This window comes from Sphaerodactylus townsendi, linkage group LG10 (genome assembly GCF_021028975.2).
Source record: "Sphaerodactylus townsendi isolate TG3544 linkage group LG10, MPM_Stown_v2.3, whole genome shotgun sequence".
Classification (NCBI taxonomy): domain Eukaryota; kingdom Metazoa; phylum Chordata; class Lepidosauria; order Squamata; family Sphaerodactylidae; genus Sphaerodactylus; species Sphaerodactylus townsendi.
Genome location: NC_059434.1, coordinates 45,731,570 through 45,751,427, shown reverse-complemented (window position 1 = coordinate 45,751,427; position 19,858 = coordinate 45,731,570). Strand labels below are relative to the sequence as shown.

General features: G+C 42.4%; 1 protein-coding gene across 5 annotated transcripts in view; it reads left to right on the top strand.

The window, feature by feature from the left end:
- The window catches only part of ARFIP1 (ADP ribosylation factor interacting protein 1), a 55,585-nt gene continuing 35,727 nt past the window's right edge, over window positions 1–19,858 (top strand). For 2 of the 5 annotated variants that reach the window (XM_048509316.1, XM_048509312.1), the window contains exons 1-3: window positions 9–127; window positions 7,404–7,483; window positions 17,030–17,131. In XM_048509316.1, the coding sequence (XP_048365273.1) occupies window positions 7,406–7,483; window positions 17,030–17,131 (180 nt within the window). In that variant the 5' untranslated portion in view covers window positions 9–127; window positions 7,404–7,405. Of the gene's footprint in view, window positions 128–7,401; window positions 7,484–7,827; window positions 7,899–17,029; window positions 17,132–19,858 lie in introns of those variants that run through there. The other 3 variants (XM_048509317.1, XM_048509315.1, XM_048509314.1) reach the window with 3 other exon arrangements.

The window sequence follows — 19,858 nt, the reverse complement described above, 5'->3', positions numbered from 1 at the left end:
AGGCAGTTCCGGTGGCTGCTGGAGGTTGGGGGGAGGAGGAAGGGGGGACGTGTAAAGGCGTCGGCCACGGCTGCTTGCTCGAGGCCCTGTTTCCGCCCCGGTTTCCCGGCTTCTGAAGGACCAGGAGGCAAGTGCGGGGCTCAGGGACTGTGCGTCGGAGACCGCCGGTGCCGCAAACCTAAGCGGGCATTAACGGAGAGCAGCCGGAGGAGGGAGGGCGGTAGGGGCAAGCCGGTTCCGGTTCCCTTCAGGCAGGGCGTCTGAATGTGTCTTGTAGGAGGCCCTTACTTTCGGTCTCGACACCTGCCGTTACACGGGCTCCCCTGGTCTTCGGTGTCCAAGGGGGCAGGTCGTTGTTCTGTGTTTCTGCTCGCTGCAGTGTTGAAGGCACGGCCAAGCCTCCCCGAGCAAGCCCCTGCAAGAACTGAGACCCCAGTTCTGCAAAATTCTCATGCAAGAACTAAGACCTCTTTTCTGCAGAATTGTTGCTTTTCAACGGCGTGACCGGCATCAGTTTGCCGGGTGCGGCTTTTCCTGGCATAGAGGTGCAGTGGTGAGGAGAAAAACCTCGCTACTTCAGTTCTTGGGTGCAGGGCAGCTATGGAAAGGCTGGGCACCCTGCCAGGGCGAAGAGAGGCCGCCACCGCCAGCCTCCGCGCCCGGTCCACACCCGGTTCATAGTCTGTGTTGAGACCGACGGGTGGGGCGGTGGCAGGTGTCGAGCTGATGGGAGAAGGAAGGAAAAACAGTTTGAGTCAACCCCGAGGACACTGCCCTTCTCTTCCCCTTTTTCCATTTTTAATAGGTTTCTTTTCTCACCTTCCTTTAGTTTTCTTGGTGCTGTAAACTCGTCACTCAGATTTTGAAACAGGAGGTGACATTTTGCTTTGCTCAATGTTTGTTTCCTGGTGGGCATTTTTGTTCCTGCTTTCATGCTCCCAAAACACTAACCAGTTGCCTGTATCTGAACAGAACTATTTCCCTGATAAGCATTCTATTCTACAAACATAATTTCCCTCATTCATTGCCAAATGAAACAGGTGTTTTAGTACCTCATGGTATTTAAAACTTGTATAAGCAAGTGACTGTATCATAAAGTAAATTAACATTGAGTCTGTTGTTAAATGTCCTGAAGGTGCTAACAATTCTGAAACTTTTGCTTGAGTAGTCTATCTAGTTGATGTCCAACTTTGACTGTGGACTGGTCATAGCACTATTATATATAGAATATGTACCCCATCTTTCTGTCCTCACCTGGGCTACAAAGGATGCTAACAAATTAAAAACATACACCATAAAATACACCTTAAAACAGTAAAACTACATAAAAATGTGTTTCTTTGCTGGTTGTTCTTGTATCAAGGGCTTGTCATGGCTTATGCTAAAGCCCTTCACAAGGTAGTGTGGTTTCTGCATGGTTGAAAAATACACTTTGGCCTTTTCTGGTACTCAGTAGAAGGAAAGTAATTGATTGTGTATGAATAGTAGTATGCTTTGGGACCATGTGGTGGTTCTGAATGATTTCAGTGAAGCCATTCAAAATATATTGCCTGCATGGGCACCTTCCCCCTGCCCCCAAGCTATTAGAGTTAGATGTGAGTAACACTGCCCTTCCCTAAAGGCAGCATTATTCTTTAACGAAGTTATGTTGTATTATATATTCCTGGAGAATTGCATAATGTCACCACTGTTATATTTTATGGTGGGTTTTGTAGCCGTACTGTGCAACATGCAGCTTTGACGAATAAAGATCTCATGGCTTCATGTTTATTACAAAATGTAAGGTACAATAATTCCCTTTGTCAGTCCAGGCTTGTGCCCCCCACCCCACCCCGTATTAGACTATTTGGGATAACTGCGCTGTATTCTGGAAAATTAAGTTAGGTTGAGCTTGGCAATGTGTGCATGGAAATTGTGTATCCTGTCCAAATTCTATGAATTAAATAGTATTTTGCTTGCATTTTTTAGTAATAGAACATGTTCAGTATTGGAATTGACTAGTACAAACAATGTTAAACACTGTCTGTCACCATCTCTATATAGTTGAGAGTGGTGTCTCCTCATTTATCCTCATATCAACCTGGTGAAATAGATTAGACTGAGAAATCACTGATTTGACCAGAGTAGCTGAGCAACTGAAGTTGAACCAAATCTCCTAGATCCATCCATGTTTCAGTCTTTGACACTACATTTGATCTACTGTAGATGAGTAAAAACAATATATTTAATTATTTGATTAGTGTTGGACCACTTCCCACAGTTTCCCAATTATATCCTATTATGTATAATTGCTGTGGGTCGTATAAATCATACAGTTGTAAATTCTTGATTAATGCAGATGCTCTCTAGCTCTTGGATGTTTTCTGTTGGTGATTGATGATGGACTTGTAGTGAATGTACAAAATTTGAACTGTAAAAGTTCATGCTGTTACTAACTGTTGGTTTTGAAAAGGTATGTATTACTTGATGCCATGCTTAAGGTTTTTTTCCCTTGCTAAATACCAGTAGCTTCATAACTGAAATAGTTGTAAAAGTTCTGGCTGTTGGCTTCTTTAATTATTTACGTAGTTCTAGTTGTGTAGAATTGTGGTTGTTGTCTATTTTGTTTTTCCAGTTTCATGGTCCATTAGAAATTCCAGTTAGTACACTGGCTGCTAGTTTCATTATTCTAGGAGGAACCTTGTCATCTGCATGACTCCCAAGATGAATACATTAAACATGACAGTACATTAAAGAAACAAGGTACTAGCCAGTACTGTGAAAAAATAATGCACTGTACCTTCTGTCTGGCAAATTTCAAGGTACGGTATTCTGGGAAGACATTTGAAGGAAACGTTTTGCTTTCTTTGGGATTCCAGGACTTAAATCTAATTGGATGGCAAAGCTTCAGTGTTGACAGAGTTGTATCCTATTGCCATTGTACTAATGGACATATGAGGAGAGATGATTTAGTTCAGTTTCTCCTATCTCCCTGGTGTGCATGATAGAAATGTGTATCTGGGAGAGTGCCAGTTTTCCTAGTAATGCCTTTTGGGGGGATCTCAGGAGTTTACTAGATGGGGAGGGGGATCTGCTTCTGCCACAGCAACAATGGCAGGATATATCCCATCGTCTTCAGATTTGTGGTTAAAAATGAGATCTGGAATCTTCATATATGTGTATTCTCACTATGTTCTTGTGGAGCATATGGAGGATTTTTGCCCCTGTTGATTGGAATGAAGTTTCAGTAACTGGATTTATGGATCTTTAATATCAGTATTTCAAAATGCACAGAACTGTAATTATTGTAAATTATTATTCGTAATGTTGCTTAATTCACTGAGTTGTAGGAGGCACAGATACTGGTTCCTGCATATTTGAAAATCCTTGCTGCTTTTTTTGTTGAGACTGAGAATGACTCCACTGAAGCATAAATTCGTGTTACTTTTATCCTGTCATTTCTGAGGTCTTCCAGAAGGCCATATGAGGCTTATACATTTTCTGTGATGGATAACTGGGCAGAAAGATCCCTGCCTCTACTTTTCCCAGTAAAAGTTATGATGAGTAAATCATTAACAAGGGGGGGGAAAGGTTGATCCTGGGATGTCACTAATAATAACCAAACTGCAACATTTTGCATCAGATAAGAGTGTATGAGTTGACTTCAAGAGGAGACCTAAGTACTGTGAATTCCAGTAGTTTAGACTCAGTGTTACTGTGGCATGGATCCGGGTGGCCAGATCAGCCATGTCAGGGTAGGTGTTATCTTCCAGGCTAGACAGAGTTGGAGGAAAGTTTTTTTAGCTGCAATAATTGCTTTTCTAGTATCCAGTTTAACCCTCAACTAAGTCAGCAATGGCCAGATTTAAGGTTAGAAGTCAAACATCCTTCAAGATCTCCACCTTCTTAACTAGTATTGCCTCTGTCTTCTCAGGATTTAGTTTCAGTGTATCTACTCTTAGCCCTTGACCATAGCACATAGGAAGCAGTTCCAGGAGATACAGAACTGAATGTCATCAGAATATTGATAACATCCAGCCCCCAAACTTTGAATGCTTTGTCCTGAGGGCTTTGGAAAGGATTGTAAAGTATGGGAGATAGAACTGCATCCTGTGGAATATCCCAGGATAGGTCTCACACTGAAGACAACAACCCTTTGAGTCTAGACCTTGAGGATGATTTGAATCTGTCCAGTATGTGTCTTCTGATACCCACTTCTGTTTTCAGATGTCTTAACAAGATGTCATGGTCTGGACTGCAGGTATATCCAGTAAGAGCAACAAAGAGTCTTGGTCTTCATTCTGACAGAGAACATCAACAAAAGCTACTAGGGCTGACTCTGTTCCTTAGTGCTGCCTAAAGCCACATTAAAATGTTCAGAGTAGATGAGCTAGGAACAGGAGAAGTTGTTCAGCTACTGCTTTCTAAATCACTATAATGAACTATAGAAAGACTAAATCAGAAACTGAGAAATAATTGGCCCAAGGGCAGGAGAGGTCAACAAGGCACAATCCTGTCAATTACTTCAAGGAGCTTTATTCCCCAAGCTCCTACTGCTGCTTCAGCAGACCATGTGTTTTGAATACTAAAATCACTCTGAGCTTTCTGAAATCCAGTAGGATCTGTGAACCTCAATGGGTTGACCATTTTAATTCTGCTGCCATTCACCCTTGCTTTGAGGAGACAATGGTCAGACCATGATTCAGGCCGAATCTCTAGCCCTGAAACAACGCTTCATCACAAGAGATTTCACAAGACTACATAGTGTGACCTCTTTCATGCATTGGGCCTGTCACAATTTTAGAGCAACCCAAGACAGTCAAAGAAGCTATAAAATATTTGACTGGCCCTGTTGAGGTATCCTTTGCATGAATTGTCCTCCAGAACAATCAGTCTAGATGTTTCCAGCACCATGGTCAATAACACCTCCTCCAACCTAGGCTGGGTGCCTATCAGGAAACTAGACAGCTGGCAAACAAGCAGCATGCCTAATATATCTTTTGTCCCTAATGTAAAACACATACAATCAATTCCCTTGATAATTTGTGCTGGGAGTTTGTAACAGTTGAAGGACTTAAGGAGAACAGTAACTGCCCCCTATGCACAGTTGGTGGAGGACCTCATAGCCAGGTATGGCTAGTTGGGACAGTACACCATGCCATTTTCTTCCAACCACATCTCTGTTATGCGAACCACAGCAGTTAAAATCACAGGCATGCAGTTTTGTACTTCATCAATCAGGTATCGCACAGTATTGGTGAAATATGGTCAACTACATGGTCAATTCCTGTGATGATATGGAGGTTAGATAGGCAGTGAGCATCCATGCCAAATTCTGGCCATCTTTGAAAAATTCCATCTCCATATCTACCAGCACTCATCTGCACTGAGGTAGTACGTTCATCAAACACTATACTCTAGGGGAAAGATTGCCCTAAACGTAACTAATAAATGTCCACAGTTGACATGGTATCATCTACTGAGAAGCCAAGCAGCAATTCTTGATGTGTGAATATTAGTGCTGATGAGCAGATATTATTCTGATCCAAAGCTGCTCCTGATTTATGGGTACCTAACTTGTGTATCTGTGTGAAATGGCTAGGACCCAGATCATGTGTACCAGGTGAAGAACTCTTGTGGTCTTGCCGTTGAGTCTGTGACAAGAGGTTTGCTCCTCTGGCACAAGGTTTCTTTTAAATGCAGCAGCAACCCCATACCTGTTAAAAAGATGGAGACACATCTGGTGCGAGCGGCTTTGATCTTGGCACTCCATCTGAGAATAAAGGCGAACTCCAAACAGTGTGTTTAGCCAAATTGTTCCTAGCAAAGTCTCCTCTGGCAGAGGTTTCCTTTTAAATAAATAGCAACCCTGTACCATTTGCATTTCATCTTGCTCCTGCTTCATCATATACTCTTAGACATATGTGATTGTTGTGCTGTATTTAGAGCTAGAGAGAGATTCTAGCTTTTGGGCATCTTTGAGGTTCTTTTATAAAAGAGTGCTGAAAGTCTGGCTGGTCACAATTTTCCTTGTGTTCCCCTGTAGGAAATTCTGGGCAGCTTTCCCTCCAAAGGGAACATTTTAACCGACTAGTGCAAATTATTGTACTCTGCTTTGCCTGAGGTGTAAATTAACGTGCCAATTTTCTGAAGTATTGGGAAGGAAAGGAAAAACTAAGGTTTAACTCTTTTCTATGTATACAAATTGTTTTCTGATGTGAACTGGTCTCAGTGGTGAATCAGACTCTGGCATTTTGATGCCAAGACCTGATTATGTGGAGAGTTTTGAATATAATCCTCAAGGTAAGTTGAAAGTTGAGATGATAAAGTAGATTATTCTAGTTGTCATGCAATGCCACACAAATCAATACTGACAGATTTAACAATCCTAATATTGTTTTACCTGTTATTAAAGAATTCCTACTCCAAAAAGGTATAGGTGCTTTTAAGATGATAAATAGGCCAGTAATTATTTGACAATGGCCCATAAAACGGTTCCTAGAACACAGATATATTAAAATGCATAAAAGTAAAGTTCCTATTTTAGAGATATAAGTAGTGTTGAGAATATTTTTGTTCAACATGTGCTATGTGCAATAAATTGAAGCATCCTGCAATAAGGATTCATTTATATTAAAACAGAGCATAAATGATAAAATACACAGCAAACCTGGATGTTTTTAAGTGCCTAAAATCATGGTGTAGATACCTTAAAGCTGAATCTTTATGTTTAAAGTAATACGAGTATAAGATTTTGTGACTAGAGATCTCTTCTTGGGATACAGTCAGTATTGCAAACTGAAGAAATTACTCATCAGAATGGAGTTTTCAGCAGAGGTGCATACCCAGACATGAGCCTTAAAAATCCTTGCACCAACTCTTTCCCCATATCTACTTAAATGTCATTTTTCCCAGGACTGAAAAAACTAGGCCTCATTCACTTGCACTTCTTCTAATGCAGAGCCCCAACTAGTCTGTGCACAAAGCTACCAAGTTAAGATTAAGATGCTGACACTGAGTCATACCAGCAGAACCTGGGGACTGGATAACTTGACAAAAAGCAGTCATCCCCCTATTACAGGGGTGGTTTGGATATTGAGACCCCTGGGTTTGGATATTGACTCTCCTGATGATACCAGCCTTGGGGCTGTCACCCACTGGTGCTACCTGGGTCTGGGGCCACCTCTGTGCAAATAGAAGAATTGCTCAAAGCTAAATTTTAATCTTTCTTATGGAACCTGTAACTATTCTTTTATTGTGCAATCATGAATGTTGTAAAAGAGTTTCAGGTAACTCATGCTGTGAGGATATTTGCTAACATATAACTGTATTGAACCTAGGTACATTGTGAAGAGTCTTAAATGAACTTCCTTAAATAAGCCACTTAGAAAATTTGATTCATGCTTAACTTATTTTATTTTCAGGTATGTCAGAACATATCAAGGATTCCACAACTATTGATGGACCTCATCAGGCTCCAGAAGAAATCCAGTCTGATTCTGAGGTGATTGGTGGCATGTAATTGGGGTTCTCCAAAAATCAGCCAATCAAATAACAGACTCAGACTGGAAGACAACCTTGAAGTAATCTTTTTTTAACTTCATTGTGTAGCAGGAAAAAGTAAAAATCAGACCGATTAATGGCACACAATTTTTCAATTAACTTGTTCACTATAGTTTAGTAGTTTGAATTTATATTACATTAGAGATCAACTTGGAACGTGGTGGTGAGGATTTTGTCGATGGCACAGCAAGTAAATAGATTCGCCCCGCAAATTAAACAAAAGAAAATTGGCAGACATTACACTTTTTCAGGTTAAGTACATATGTGAACCTCTACTCTCTGCAGAATCCAAAAATCCCTTTGCAAAACTGCTAGACCTCCAGAACAAGCCCCAACTGAAAATCACAACTGGAAAAGTAAGTGGAAGCTCTGTCCTTGAGCGCAAAGACAGTTCGACATCCTCAGGGCCTTGCATTTTCATTCTTACTGATAATATGTGCAACTCTGCTACCTCTTGGTCCCTCCTTCCCCTCTGTCCCTTCTTCCCCTTCCCAGGCAGTTGGTGGTCTGTCCTCGCTCCTGGTGGTCAGGAAGTGGGTGGTACAAGTGGTTAGCCAATGCAGCCACAGGCCTGGGCTTCAGGCTAGCCCAGGGGTAGGGAACCTGCGGCTCTCCAGATGTTCAGGAACTACAATTCCCATCAGCCTCTGTCAGCATGGCCAATTGGGCTAGCCCATAGGGGTTTGCCCTGAGTGGTGCTGCTGTTGGCCTGGGCTGGTGACCTGACTTTTGGCTACCACTGCTGCCGTCTGAGCTACCTCACTTCCTCTCTCACTTTCCTTTCTTTTCCCTAGCTCTAACTGTTCCTGTGCTGTCTCTCTGCTCTCCTCTTCTTCCTTTTGCTTTGCCCCCTTTGCTCCCTGCTATTCTTCCTTTTATTCCCTCCCCCCAACCCATCCCCAGGAAGACTTCCCTCGTGCCTCTAAGTGCTCTCACCTCATGGCAACCCTATGAATTAATGATATGCAAAACACCCTGTCATCAAACAGCCTTGCTCAGGTCTTTGCAAAGGCCGAGGGCCTTCATCGAGTCAATCCATCTCAGGTTGGGTCTTCCTCTTTTCCTGCTGCCTGCCACTTTTCCTAGCATTTTTTCCCAGAGGGTTGTGTCTTCTCATAATGTGACTTAAACAGGATGGCTTCAGTTTAGTTTTAATTTATAGAGTTCAGGGTAGATTTCATCTAGAATCCAATAACAATGTATAGTCTGTACCACTGCCAGTTCCTGGTCTTGCTTTAGCAGGGGAAAAAGAGCTTTTCCATCTTCTGCTTCAGATAATGTAATCTATTTGATTTCCGTATTGGCCATCTAGCAATGTTCATATATACAATCATTTGTTTGGTTGCCTGAAACATGTTCGAAGTGAACACATTTTTTGTCTTCACAGAATTCCACGAGTTACACTCCGGCATCATTTTGTGCTCATAGCCCAAATCTTCCAACAATATTTGATTCTGCTTTGTTTCCTGCTTTTGCATTCCAGTCACCTGTGATTATAAGCACATCTTATTTAGGGGTCTGATCAGTTTCCGCGTAAAAGCTTTCAATTTCTTCATCATCAGCTTCTGTAGCTGGGTCATAAACTTAAAATTATGAGTTATGTTTATAGGTGTTCCATTAATTTTGATATTATTAATCAGGCTTTGCATTACAGCTCCTAATTGTTTCGTATGTCTCACTATTAGAGCAATTCCATTTCTTCCATGTTTGTCATTTCCAAAATAAAATAGTTAGCAATTTTCTGATTGAAAATTCTTTAGTGTGGTAAAATTTAGTTCAATGACTCCCAGTATTGCAGTGTTTAAACATTCCATTTCTTGTTTTACAATTTCATGTTTACTCTCATGTTCCCTATTCATGTTATATGAGTTGAATAGCTTTGGACTTTCCTTTTGCATTTAATAACATCAACGACTGAATGTTCTTTCAGCTTCAGTCCAGACATGTCATTAAGAATAGCACTACTCTTAGTTATCCTCTTTTCCCCCGTAGCCAGTTGAGTGCTATCTCACTTGGGTGTTCTGTCTTCCAGCACTATACCTTTTTTGTTTTGTTTTGGATTGTCTCATCATACTGTTTTTGTGGTAAAAGATGATTAATGGTTTACCATTGCAGTCTTTTGTCTTGGCTGAAGTTGGACTGCCATTGTCTACAAAACATCCTCTACCAGTGTCACTTTACACTACTGCTGTGGCCAAGGACGTAGGACCCCCCCCCCCCCACTACATGTCTGAAGCTCCACTCCCCATTTGTGTGTTTTTTGTATTTTTTAGTTTTTTTGTTTTTGGCCTGCAGGGGGTGCATTTTTTAGGCTAGCAGCACCAACATTTCAGGGATTTGTTGGGTGACTCTCCTGATGATACCATCCAGGTTTGGTTCAGGGGGTCCAAAGTTATGGACTCCCAAAGGGGGTGCCCCATCCCCCATTGTTTCCAATGGGAGCTAATAGATGATGGGGGCTACCCCTTTGAGGGTCCATAACTTTGGACCCCCTGAACCAAACTTCACCAAACCTGGGTGGTATCAGGAGAATCTCATAAAGTTACCCTGAAAGTTTGGTTCTGCTAGTTTAACAATTGCACTCCTGACAGCAGGCAACCTCCAAACCCCCTTCGGCATGGATTTAAAGGGAGAATCTGAGGTCCCCAGTTTAAACATTGAAAGTGATGCTGTTTCAGGGTGGGGTATAATCCACCCCCAAACAGCATCACTTTCAATGTTGTTTTAACTGTGGAGCCCAGATTCTCCCTTTAAGGTGGATTTAAAAGGAGAATCTGGGCTCCTTAGTTTAAACACCATTGAAAGTGATGTTGTTTGGGGGTGGATTCCAGCATCACAGCGGCTGCCCATGGGGTGTGTGTGTGTGTGCGCGCGCGTGCGCAAACCTCAGAATTTGCAGCGGGCTCCATTTTCCCGCAGCAGTGGCGTAGTGGCTAAGAGCAGTGGCTAAGAGCAGGTGCACTCTGATCTGGAGGAACCGGGTTTGATTCCCAGATCTGCCATTTGAGTTGTGGGGGCTTATCTGGGGAATTCGGATTAGCCTGTACACTCCCACACATGCCAGCTGAGTGACCTTGAGCTAGTCACAGCTTTTGGAGCTCTCTCAGCCCCACCCACCTCACAGGGTGTTTGTTGTGAGGGGGGAAGGGCAAGGAGATTGTAAGCCCCTTTGAGTCTTCTACAGGAGAGAAAGGGGGGATATAAATCCAAACTACTACTACTACTCCTAGCTACGCCACTGCCCGGAGGGGAGGACAGAAGGGACCGCCGGCTGGGAGCCCAGCCAATGGGGAGGACAGGGGAGTCTGCCGTCTCTGGCCTTGGAGAGCTGCTTTTATAAGCACTGAGGCCGGGGATGGGGCTTGGGGAGGCATGGCCCAGCTTGCCGCCGCCCCCCCCCCCCATTAAAAAATCTATACCTACGTCACTGGCTGTGGCCCAGTAACTACACTTCAAGGATTCCTCCACTTACATTACCATTGACAGGATTCCTCCATCCATATTACCATTGAACGATCTGTTCTCTTCTACTGCTCTGACTGTTGTTCCCTGAAGGGGGTGGATGTATCTTACTCTGGTATCTCAACTGTAACCATTCCTGAGTGGTTCTGCTGTAGCAGTTTAACCTCTCAACAAATTTTAAACTCTTTATCGTATTCACTGGCTCGCACAAATCCCTTCACCTTGTTAAGATGAGGGTCTAAGACAGTGATGGCGAACCTATGGCACGGGTGCCAGAGGTGGCACTCAGAGTTCTCTCTGTGGGCATGCGCAGAGTCAGCCCCCCCCCCCCCACACACACACACATCTAGGCTGGCCTGGGCCGTTGGGCTCAATTATTAGCATTAAACCTAAGACCTAGTTTTGGGGAAACAGTGTAGGTAACCCTGCTAAGCGCTGTTAAACCCCACTGATTTTCATGCGAAGAACTAAAGGGGGATCCTTTACCTGGCAGTAAGCTCAGTTGCTGACAATGGGGCTTGCTTCTGAGTAAACCCTCCTAGGGTCGTGATTCACCCATTGGAAGAGTTGCATGGTTGCTTCAAAGCAAAGCCACCGACTGCCACCAAGCTTACGCCTCTAAGCCAACCGTTTTTTCTAAACTAAAACCTCAGTATTCAGGTTGAATTGCTGGGTTGGCACTTTGAGATAAATAAGTGGGTTTTGGGTTGCAGTTTGGGAACTCGGTCTCAAAAAGGTTTGCCATCACTGGTCTAAGAGGACACCATCGTGGGAGACACCAAGACCTACCAGGGTTGCTATGCAGAGTCAAGTAATGACAAACCACCTCTGAGCTTCTTGTGCTTCAAAAACTCTGTGGCATCACCATATGTGGCGACTTGACAGCAGAAAACCCCCCAAACCTCTGCTAACTTGCATAGTTATGGATTTTAGAAAAAGAAATGCCTTAATTTTCTACAAGCAAAATATATTTAGTAACAGAGAAAGCTAAGAAGAGCTATGCAGTGTTAGCACAGGTATCCTGATTTTGCAATCTGAACTAGAAGAAAAACATCATAGTCAAATTAGAAAACAACATTTGCCGAAAGGCTGGCTCTCACAGGCTGTCTCTCACAGTCACAATTGGTAAGGCTGCCTAATGCCTGGATAGCAAATTAAATTTTGTAATGTTGCAAACCCTGAACTCTATTAATTTATTATCAAATAATAACTACTAAAGTTATTCACATTTAAACAAAAAACTTTTTGAAAAATATGTTGTCTATTTCTATGATATACTTAGGAATTATCATCTAATGTTATAGATGGTCTTGCATAATATTTTTTCATGTTATACATTCTGAGTGAGTAGAACGTTTTCTTAGAAAGCATTTCACTTGTTCTTCTGAAATGGATAAACTATTTTATAGGAATAGTTCTGAGTGGTCCCCAACACTTCCCAGTTTTGCTATGTGAAAAACTGAAGAAAAATTCTCAGAATCCCCAGAATTTTTCTAGTCGTCACATCTTGTCGTCTTATATCAGTGTATTGGACTGGGAATATACCCTGTTTCTCCGAAAATAAGACATTCCCCGAAAGTAAGACGTAGCAACGTTTTTGTTTGGAAGCATGCCCGTCGAACAGATCACTAGAGCATGCAACTGTGGAATGGAAAAATAAGACATCCCCTGAAAATAAGACATAGCGCCTCTTTGGGAGCAAAAATTAATATAAGACACTCTTATTTTTGGAGAAACATGGTAATTCTCCCTTTGGGTAAAAGAAGTCTTGGATTCACTTCACAGACAAGTCGATGTTCGAAGGAAAGTGAGGGGCTGTATCTTCCAGGTTATCTCATCAGAAACAAGATGCTGGGCTATATGGACTATTGACCTGATCTATCAGGGCTCTCTTTATGGTTGTGAGATAAAAGGTCCAGGATTCTTACAGTAAAATAATCAAATGACAAATAAAACAAAAGAATGCCACCCAGCGCAAATGCATGTAGCTCCTGTTCTATCAGTGCCATCCATGTGGATCAAAGATGTTGGGGTTTTTCCCTGCCTTCTGAGTCTCAGGATGATTTATCTGCCACTGGTTTGCACAAATGTAGGTGTAGTTGGGAAGGTTATGCTTAATACTTAATTGCCATTTTATAGTGAAAGATTAATTCACTGCCCTTTCCCGCCTCACTTAACACCACCCAGAGCCCCTGGGGATGGGGCTCGGTGTTAACACTTAACACCGCCCAGAGCCCCTGGGGATGGGGCGGTATAAAAATTCAAATAAATAATAATAATAATAATAATTAATTCTGCTGAGATTGCATCTGCTCATCTGATTTTTGTCTATCTACTACTCTCTTGGAAGCTGGAAAATACAGAGCTAATCTGCATCTAGAGACGGAAACTACAAAGTAGTTTCAGGCATTCTGAATAATTGCTCGGCAACGACTGTGAGAAAATCATAAGCAAGCACAGCAGGGACTCTGTGAGCCAGTGTAGCATGATTAGAGTGTTGGACTCTAGCGAGATAACCCCAAATCCCCTCTCAGCCATGAAACCCCCTGAATGAACTTGGGCCAGAGACTCTTTCTCATTCTGACCTTTACTGAAGGGAGAAGACAAGGAAGGAGAGAGATGTGGGGGGAGCTCTGAGCTCCTGGGAGGGAGAGCATGATAAAAATGTAGAGATTAATCTTAATGTGGATTAGCAGGTTGAGGCCGTATCTGATGCACACAGTGTGATTGTTCATTGACCAAGGGGCTGTTGGGTAATTCAGGCTCATTGGCAGGCCATCTGCCATCACTGTGATTGCATCAGATCTCTTGAACATCATGTGAGACTAAACCAGACCATTGTCCAGTACTGATCTCTTGCAATAACAGGTTTCAGCCTGGAAACCATATTGGAAAATATATTCAGTAGTATTGAACTAATTTGGTAGATTGATCGGGTCACCTGTCATAAAACTTCTTAAAGGTTAAAGAGAATACAGTAAAAGAGAAGACGCTTTAGCACAGTGGTTCTCAACCTTCCTAATGCCGCAACCCTTTAATACAGTTCCTCATGTTGTGGTGACCCCCAACCCGAACGTTTATCCAAAGATGGAGAACACTGATGCAGAGAGTCTTAGGTGATCCCTGTGAAAGGGTCGTTCGACCCCCAGAACCACAGGTTGAGAACCGCTGCCTTAACAGCTCGATCCAGGGCAGGCAGGCAGGCAGAGACAGTGCTGCTCCGCCCATTCCAAAGGGCTTTCCCACAGATTAGGAAGCCCGAAAAAATTCTACTTGAGGGCTTTGGAGGCTGATTTAAGATTGTAGTACCTCCCCAAACACCCCTAGAATGCTCCCAGGATACTGGCATAGCTCTGGGCAGCGCTGGTGTGCCAGTGGGTAGTTGGGTACTGCATCTGGGTGTCCCAGGGTCCCTTTGCAGCCAGCACCAGCCGATTCGCTACTCCACTGGTGAAAGTTCCCCAAAGAGGGCAAATCCGCCAGCATAAGCCTGCAGTGCCCAGAGGGGATTCATCACCACCACCCTGGAATGGGCTGCCCACCTCAGTGAGAAAGGTGCACTGTAGATGAAGTTAATAAATGCACATATATATAATTGACCTCTGTGTCTGAAGGACATGTCATTTAGTGAAAGTTGGATAAGGATTTTAAACCTCTTCACGTTCCTGTCAGTAAGCAATAAGAACTGCAAAAGCAGAAAAATACTTTTTTTCAACTTATAGCTGCGGACTTCACCACCATCAAAGATTGTCTTTTACCTTCACCCATAGGAAGTGGTCGTGTTACCATCACTCAGCACTATTTTGTTCATATTCAGCAGCTCTGTTGGGACAGGGTTGCTGCATTAAAATCAGTTCAGGCAAATGATTAAATAATGACTGACTGCCACATGAGGGCACTCAAACACTAGCTTGTGTAATCCTGTAGTGTAACTTGACCTTCACAAAACTTGAAGTTTTGCATTTAAACTCTACAGATGTGTTCTTTCAGATTGTCTAGTGGTAATAATTTTAAGATCTCTTGAACATTTTGTGGTGTGCAGATTAAATGCTTTCATAAATACTTGTGGAGGTATTCTTAACTAAATAGCTGACAAATTTATGGGTACGAACATAAAACAAGTGCAGCCTTGCAGTGAGCTACTTGTCAAATCATTCCTTCTGGGTGAACAACTTTCCAGACTTGCTGTTTGGAGCCACCCTAACAGTAAACTTTTTTATCCTAATCTGCAAGACTAGGCAAACATCTAGCTTTTAATACAGTTTTCATCAACTCAAACATGTCTTTTCTGCGAACTTACGCCATTGTTAGGCACAGAACTAATTTTAGAACACTTTTTGTGGTTACCGCAAGAAAAACAGGAGAAAAACCATATATGCCTGGGCAGTATATTCAGTGATTTCTAATTTGCAGTCCATTACTTTCTGCTTTCAGTTTCCTGAAACTGAACTTTTTTTTCCATTTTAAAGAGAAGGTGAATGTCTTTGTTGATTCCAGGATGTAGTGACATGACATTCTCTCAAACAAGTAGCTACTTCACTTGTGCATTAATCTGTATTCAAAGCAAAGAAAGGTAACACTTTGATTTTGTAATGTTAGAATACTCATGGCTGTATCTGAGCAGGCTGCTACAATAGGAAGTCTGAGTGCCTTTTACTTTAATCTTGGCCTTCTTGCTCTCTCCCCCAACAAAAGTAGTGCAGGCTGCTGCAGCTGCTGACCAGAGCTGAATTAACAGGCTCTGCAGAGAAAACACAGCTGCTTTGCCCATCTTTCTCCTGTAGCAAGCCAATAATGCAGTAACCATCAGATGTCTTCTGAACTTAACAGTAAGTCCCAAAGTGGGACTTACGTTTGAATAAAAATGCACATAATTATATCTCGTCTTGGTCCTTGTGTTGGGAAGTTTTGAATTTGGTGACTTCTCAGACTATCCATCCTGCTATCCTGAGTGATGATGAGAGAAGAGAAAGGTACAACAAGCTCTTTACAAACTGGAATAACTCATAATTAATGTGGGTCCAAGATAAAACTAGCAGTATTCTTTTAGAACAAACCCAACTTGTCCATAATGACTATATTAAAGTTGTGGAGGTATAGAGGTTCTGTGTATGAGGCTGGATCAGCACGTGCGCTGAATGTGGCATACCACTGTTAAATGTAACCCATAAAACAAACCTCCTTGCTAGTAGAAAACTTAGTACTTAAGGAAGCTCTAACTACTCATTCTCCTGCAGTTCTGAAGTTCAACTTGAAGGGAACTTTTAACATGAGGAAATTTTTATCTTTTTAACACGCAGCCTAATAAAGAGTTTAGGAGATCTTGGAAATTGGCACATTGTTCTGTTTCATAAGTCTGACTTGCAAACCTTGCCCCCCAGTCTAGATATACAAGGGTTGGCTAAGGTTCAGAAATTGTAGGGAGAGACATCCCTAAGTGCTGAGAGACACTCTGGCAATTTAAAAGGTTATTATATAATATTAATATATTATTGTGTGTCTATTGTGGCACACAGAACATAAAGTAGACATGTGGTTCTTTCGGTTAGTGGTAATTATGCATGTGGCTCTACATGAGCCACAGAGTGAGTATCACTGATGTACAACAAAAATAAGATGATATTCAAAAATAGGATGATATTAAACACTGTAAAACAAATGGCAGATAATTATGTGCATGGTACTATTTTTTGGAGCATTTTTAGCCTTAGTAATGGCCTGTAAAATACCAAAGTAAATGTAACTGCGTTGGTGTTTGGCCATAATAATGTCAGAAGCATCTTGTGTTTCATAACTGGCAGAAATTACTGTGCAACTCAGCAATTATTTTGGACTTATGTAACGTTGCAGGGATCTTAACCATAAACTAGGACAAACAATACCTACTTGGATTTCTAGAAAATGTAATCACTGAGCAAATGGTGGCTCATAGCATGAATACCTTGAGATCTTTTCAAGATTCAGATTCCCCAAAATATTTAGAAGAGTTTACTGGGTATTTTTTAAATCTTTATTTGTATTACAGGACTGTTCAATGGCTCAAGAATCTCCAAAAAATTCAGCTGCAGAGATTCCAGTGACTAGTAATGGAGAACTTGAAGATGCCCATGAGCACAGTTTTAATAGGGTATGAATATGTCTCTATTTCTACTAATCTACGTGCCAAATGGTATAATTAGATTAATGATGAAAGGTATATTACCTAGATTACTTAACCATATGCCATTTAGAGAAAATGTGGTTACCCCAAGGATTAATATGAATGTTGCCTTTAAAATGAAAATTCAGAAAGATGAGCTGCAGATAACCTCATAAGCAGTATAAAATACATTGAGAAGTGTGTGTATGTTAAATATTAATGTCTTCCCACTGGAACAGCTATTCCCATCAATATAATTTTGGTGGGTTTTCTTCCTCCATTCAAATGTACGGTAAGTTTCTTGGTGGTAGAACAGGCTAAAACTCCTAGATGAATGTGTTACACAGAGAAATGTGAAGGAATAAATGCTTGCTAGAATCTGAGAACCTGCTTGACTATTCTATGAATAATATTCTTCCCTTAGTTATTATGTCAGAGTTTACCTCCTGTTTTAAAATATTAGTGCTCAAAGAAATGCAAAATAATGTGTTATATACATTTTGAAATGGAACTTTCCTGCCCTCCACCCCACCCCCAAATCCACTGTTCAGCATTATGTCTTTAGTGCAGTCCATTATGGGGTCTGCGCAGGCACACACCAATCACAGAGAACTGACCAGAAAGCTTGTAAAAGCTTTTGAGTGCTTTGTGTACTCTCCCCTCTTCCCTCTGGAGCCAAGAATGGGCTGGTTTCCCGCCCAAATGGTCACGTGAGAGAAGGCAGAGAGAGTACTCCTTAGGGTGAGTGGACCTGCTTCACTGATCACTTCAATTTACCTCAGGATCTTTTCTTCCTTGACAATGGCATTGTTAAAGAAATGTTCCAAATGTGGCACTAAGATGACTCAGAATGATGAGCATGGAGAATGCCTCTTCTGTTTTGTTGAAGCTCGTGTCTCTGATATGTGCAGAGGCTGGTCGTGTTTTCTTATTTTTCCCCCTGTCATTTATATTTTTAATTTCACTGGTGAAAAAAGAAAAGCTGACAAGCAAAACATTCCACCCACTGCCTGGCCCATCAGGGCACCTGATGTTCTTTAAATAAGGGGAGGTGGGAGGTGAAGAGTTGGAAGGACTGAACAGAGCGGTGTAGCAGGTGGCTGGGGAGCCAGCCCCAGGAGACAGACAGGCCTCAATTTCATCAAGGAAGGGCTTACTATTGGCTCTGCTATGCTTGCAAGGGACAAAAAGTGTGCATGTGGGGGAGGGTACCATGTTACAAGAAGACCAAGGGGCCAGGATTGCGGGGGTGGGGGCTTATGAAGTGTGGAGAAGGGGAAGAGGTCACCTAGCTGCCCAATATATATTCATCAACTCTGAAATGCGGATACTAGGAGAATGCTGCCTCTTCTTTCCCACCCTTCCACATCCCCCCTGCTCTGACTTTAGTCATGGCGATGTACGTTGCCTGCCAAGCCCAAACCTAACAAGGGGCCATGGCACCTCCGTCTCCCTTCCCCACTAGAAACTAGCATGAAGTCCATCTTTGATGCAAAAGGGAGGAGAGGAAGAAGGGTGGATTCAGGTGCCCTGAGAGGAACATTTTGGGAACAGCGAAGATTCAAGACTTGGAATGGGCGAGTAGGCCAAGAAAAATGGCCGAAAGGAAGTGCAGGAGGAAAGATACTTGATCCCTTTCATAGGCAAGGAGGGATGCAGTGAGAGCTGGAAATTGAGGTGGAGATCTGCACTGACTGAGCCACCATTCATGCTCCACTGCAGCTGGAGAGAGTCAAACACACAAATGTACCCCTATCCTTAGCCCACCGGGTTTTTTTCTCTACAAAGGTGGCTTTCCCAGATGATACTGATATGTGCCCTTCTTTATTCCTTTTCACTGTGGAGACCAAATGTGAACAGACCTCAAGGCTTAAGGCCACTCTGTGGGAAAAGTCTCTCACTTCAGTGAATGCTTCATCTAGTGAGTCTTCAAAGTGGAGACATAACACCCTCAGTCTCTACGATCCTGTCTGGGTCATCTTCTGATGTAGTTTTAGTGGCCATATAGGCTGCTTTGGAGTCCCCTGTTACAAAGACCCAAAAAAAAATGAAATATACTTTTCAGGCCAACCCACTAACTTTCCAATCCCTTTGAGGGTGAGTCCTTCTTTAGTGGAGAGGAGATGAACTCCATCCAAGACAGGATCAGAAAATGTTTTCTCACTGTGAAGTCATTGAATGTTATCTCCCAGAGCACTGTACCTTTCAAACAAGGGTATTTTCTATGTAATTCCACCCAATACTCCTATGATAAACCAGACCACTACCAACAATCCTGTTTTGGGTCCCCATCTGTTCCCCAACAACAAGGGAAATGTTCCCAACAGAGATAGGAAGGCAGACAAAATGCCCAGTCCCCCAGGTATCCCCCATCTAGGAGTAAACAGACTACTTTACTACAGGAATCAGAATGTCATCTTTGTGACCAGTTGTCACTGTTTTATGACCTTTGTCCACTCATCATTCAGGATCATAATAAAGTTTGGTTACTAGTTACACTTTACAACTATCCCTCCCTGTTTTTCGCTACCACCTCCCTCCAAGCGTTCTTCTACTGGAAGCTAAGATTTCCATGCTGCTCTGAAAGGGTCCCACCAGTCAACAGTCCACCCCTCTCTGAAAAGGGATTTTACTCCAGATAGTTCTTCAATGATAAGAAGGGTGGTGGTAAGAGATCTATCTTGGACCTCAGACATGCTTTCCATTTCAGACATC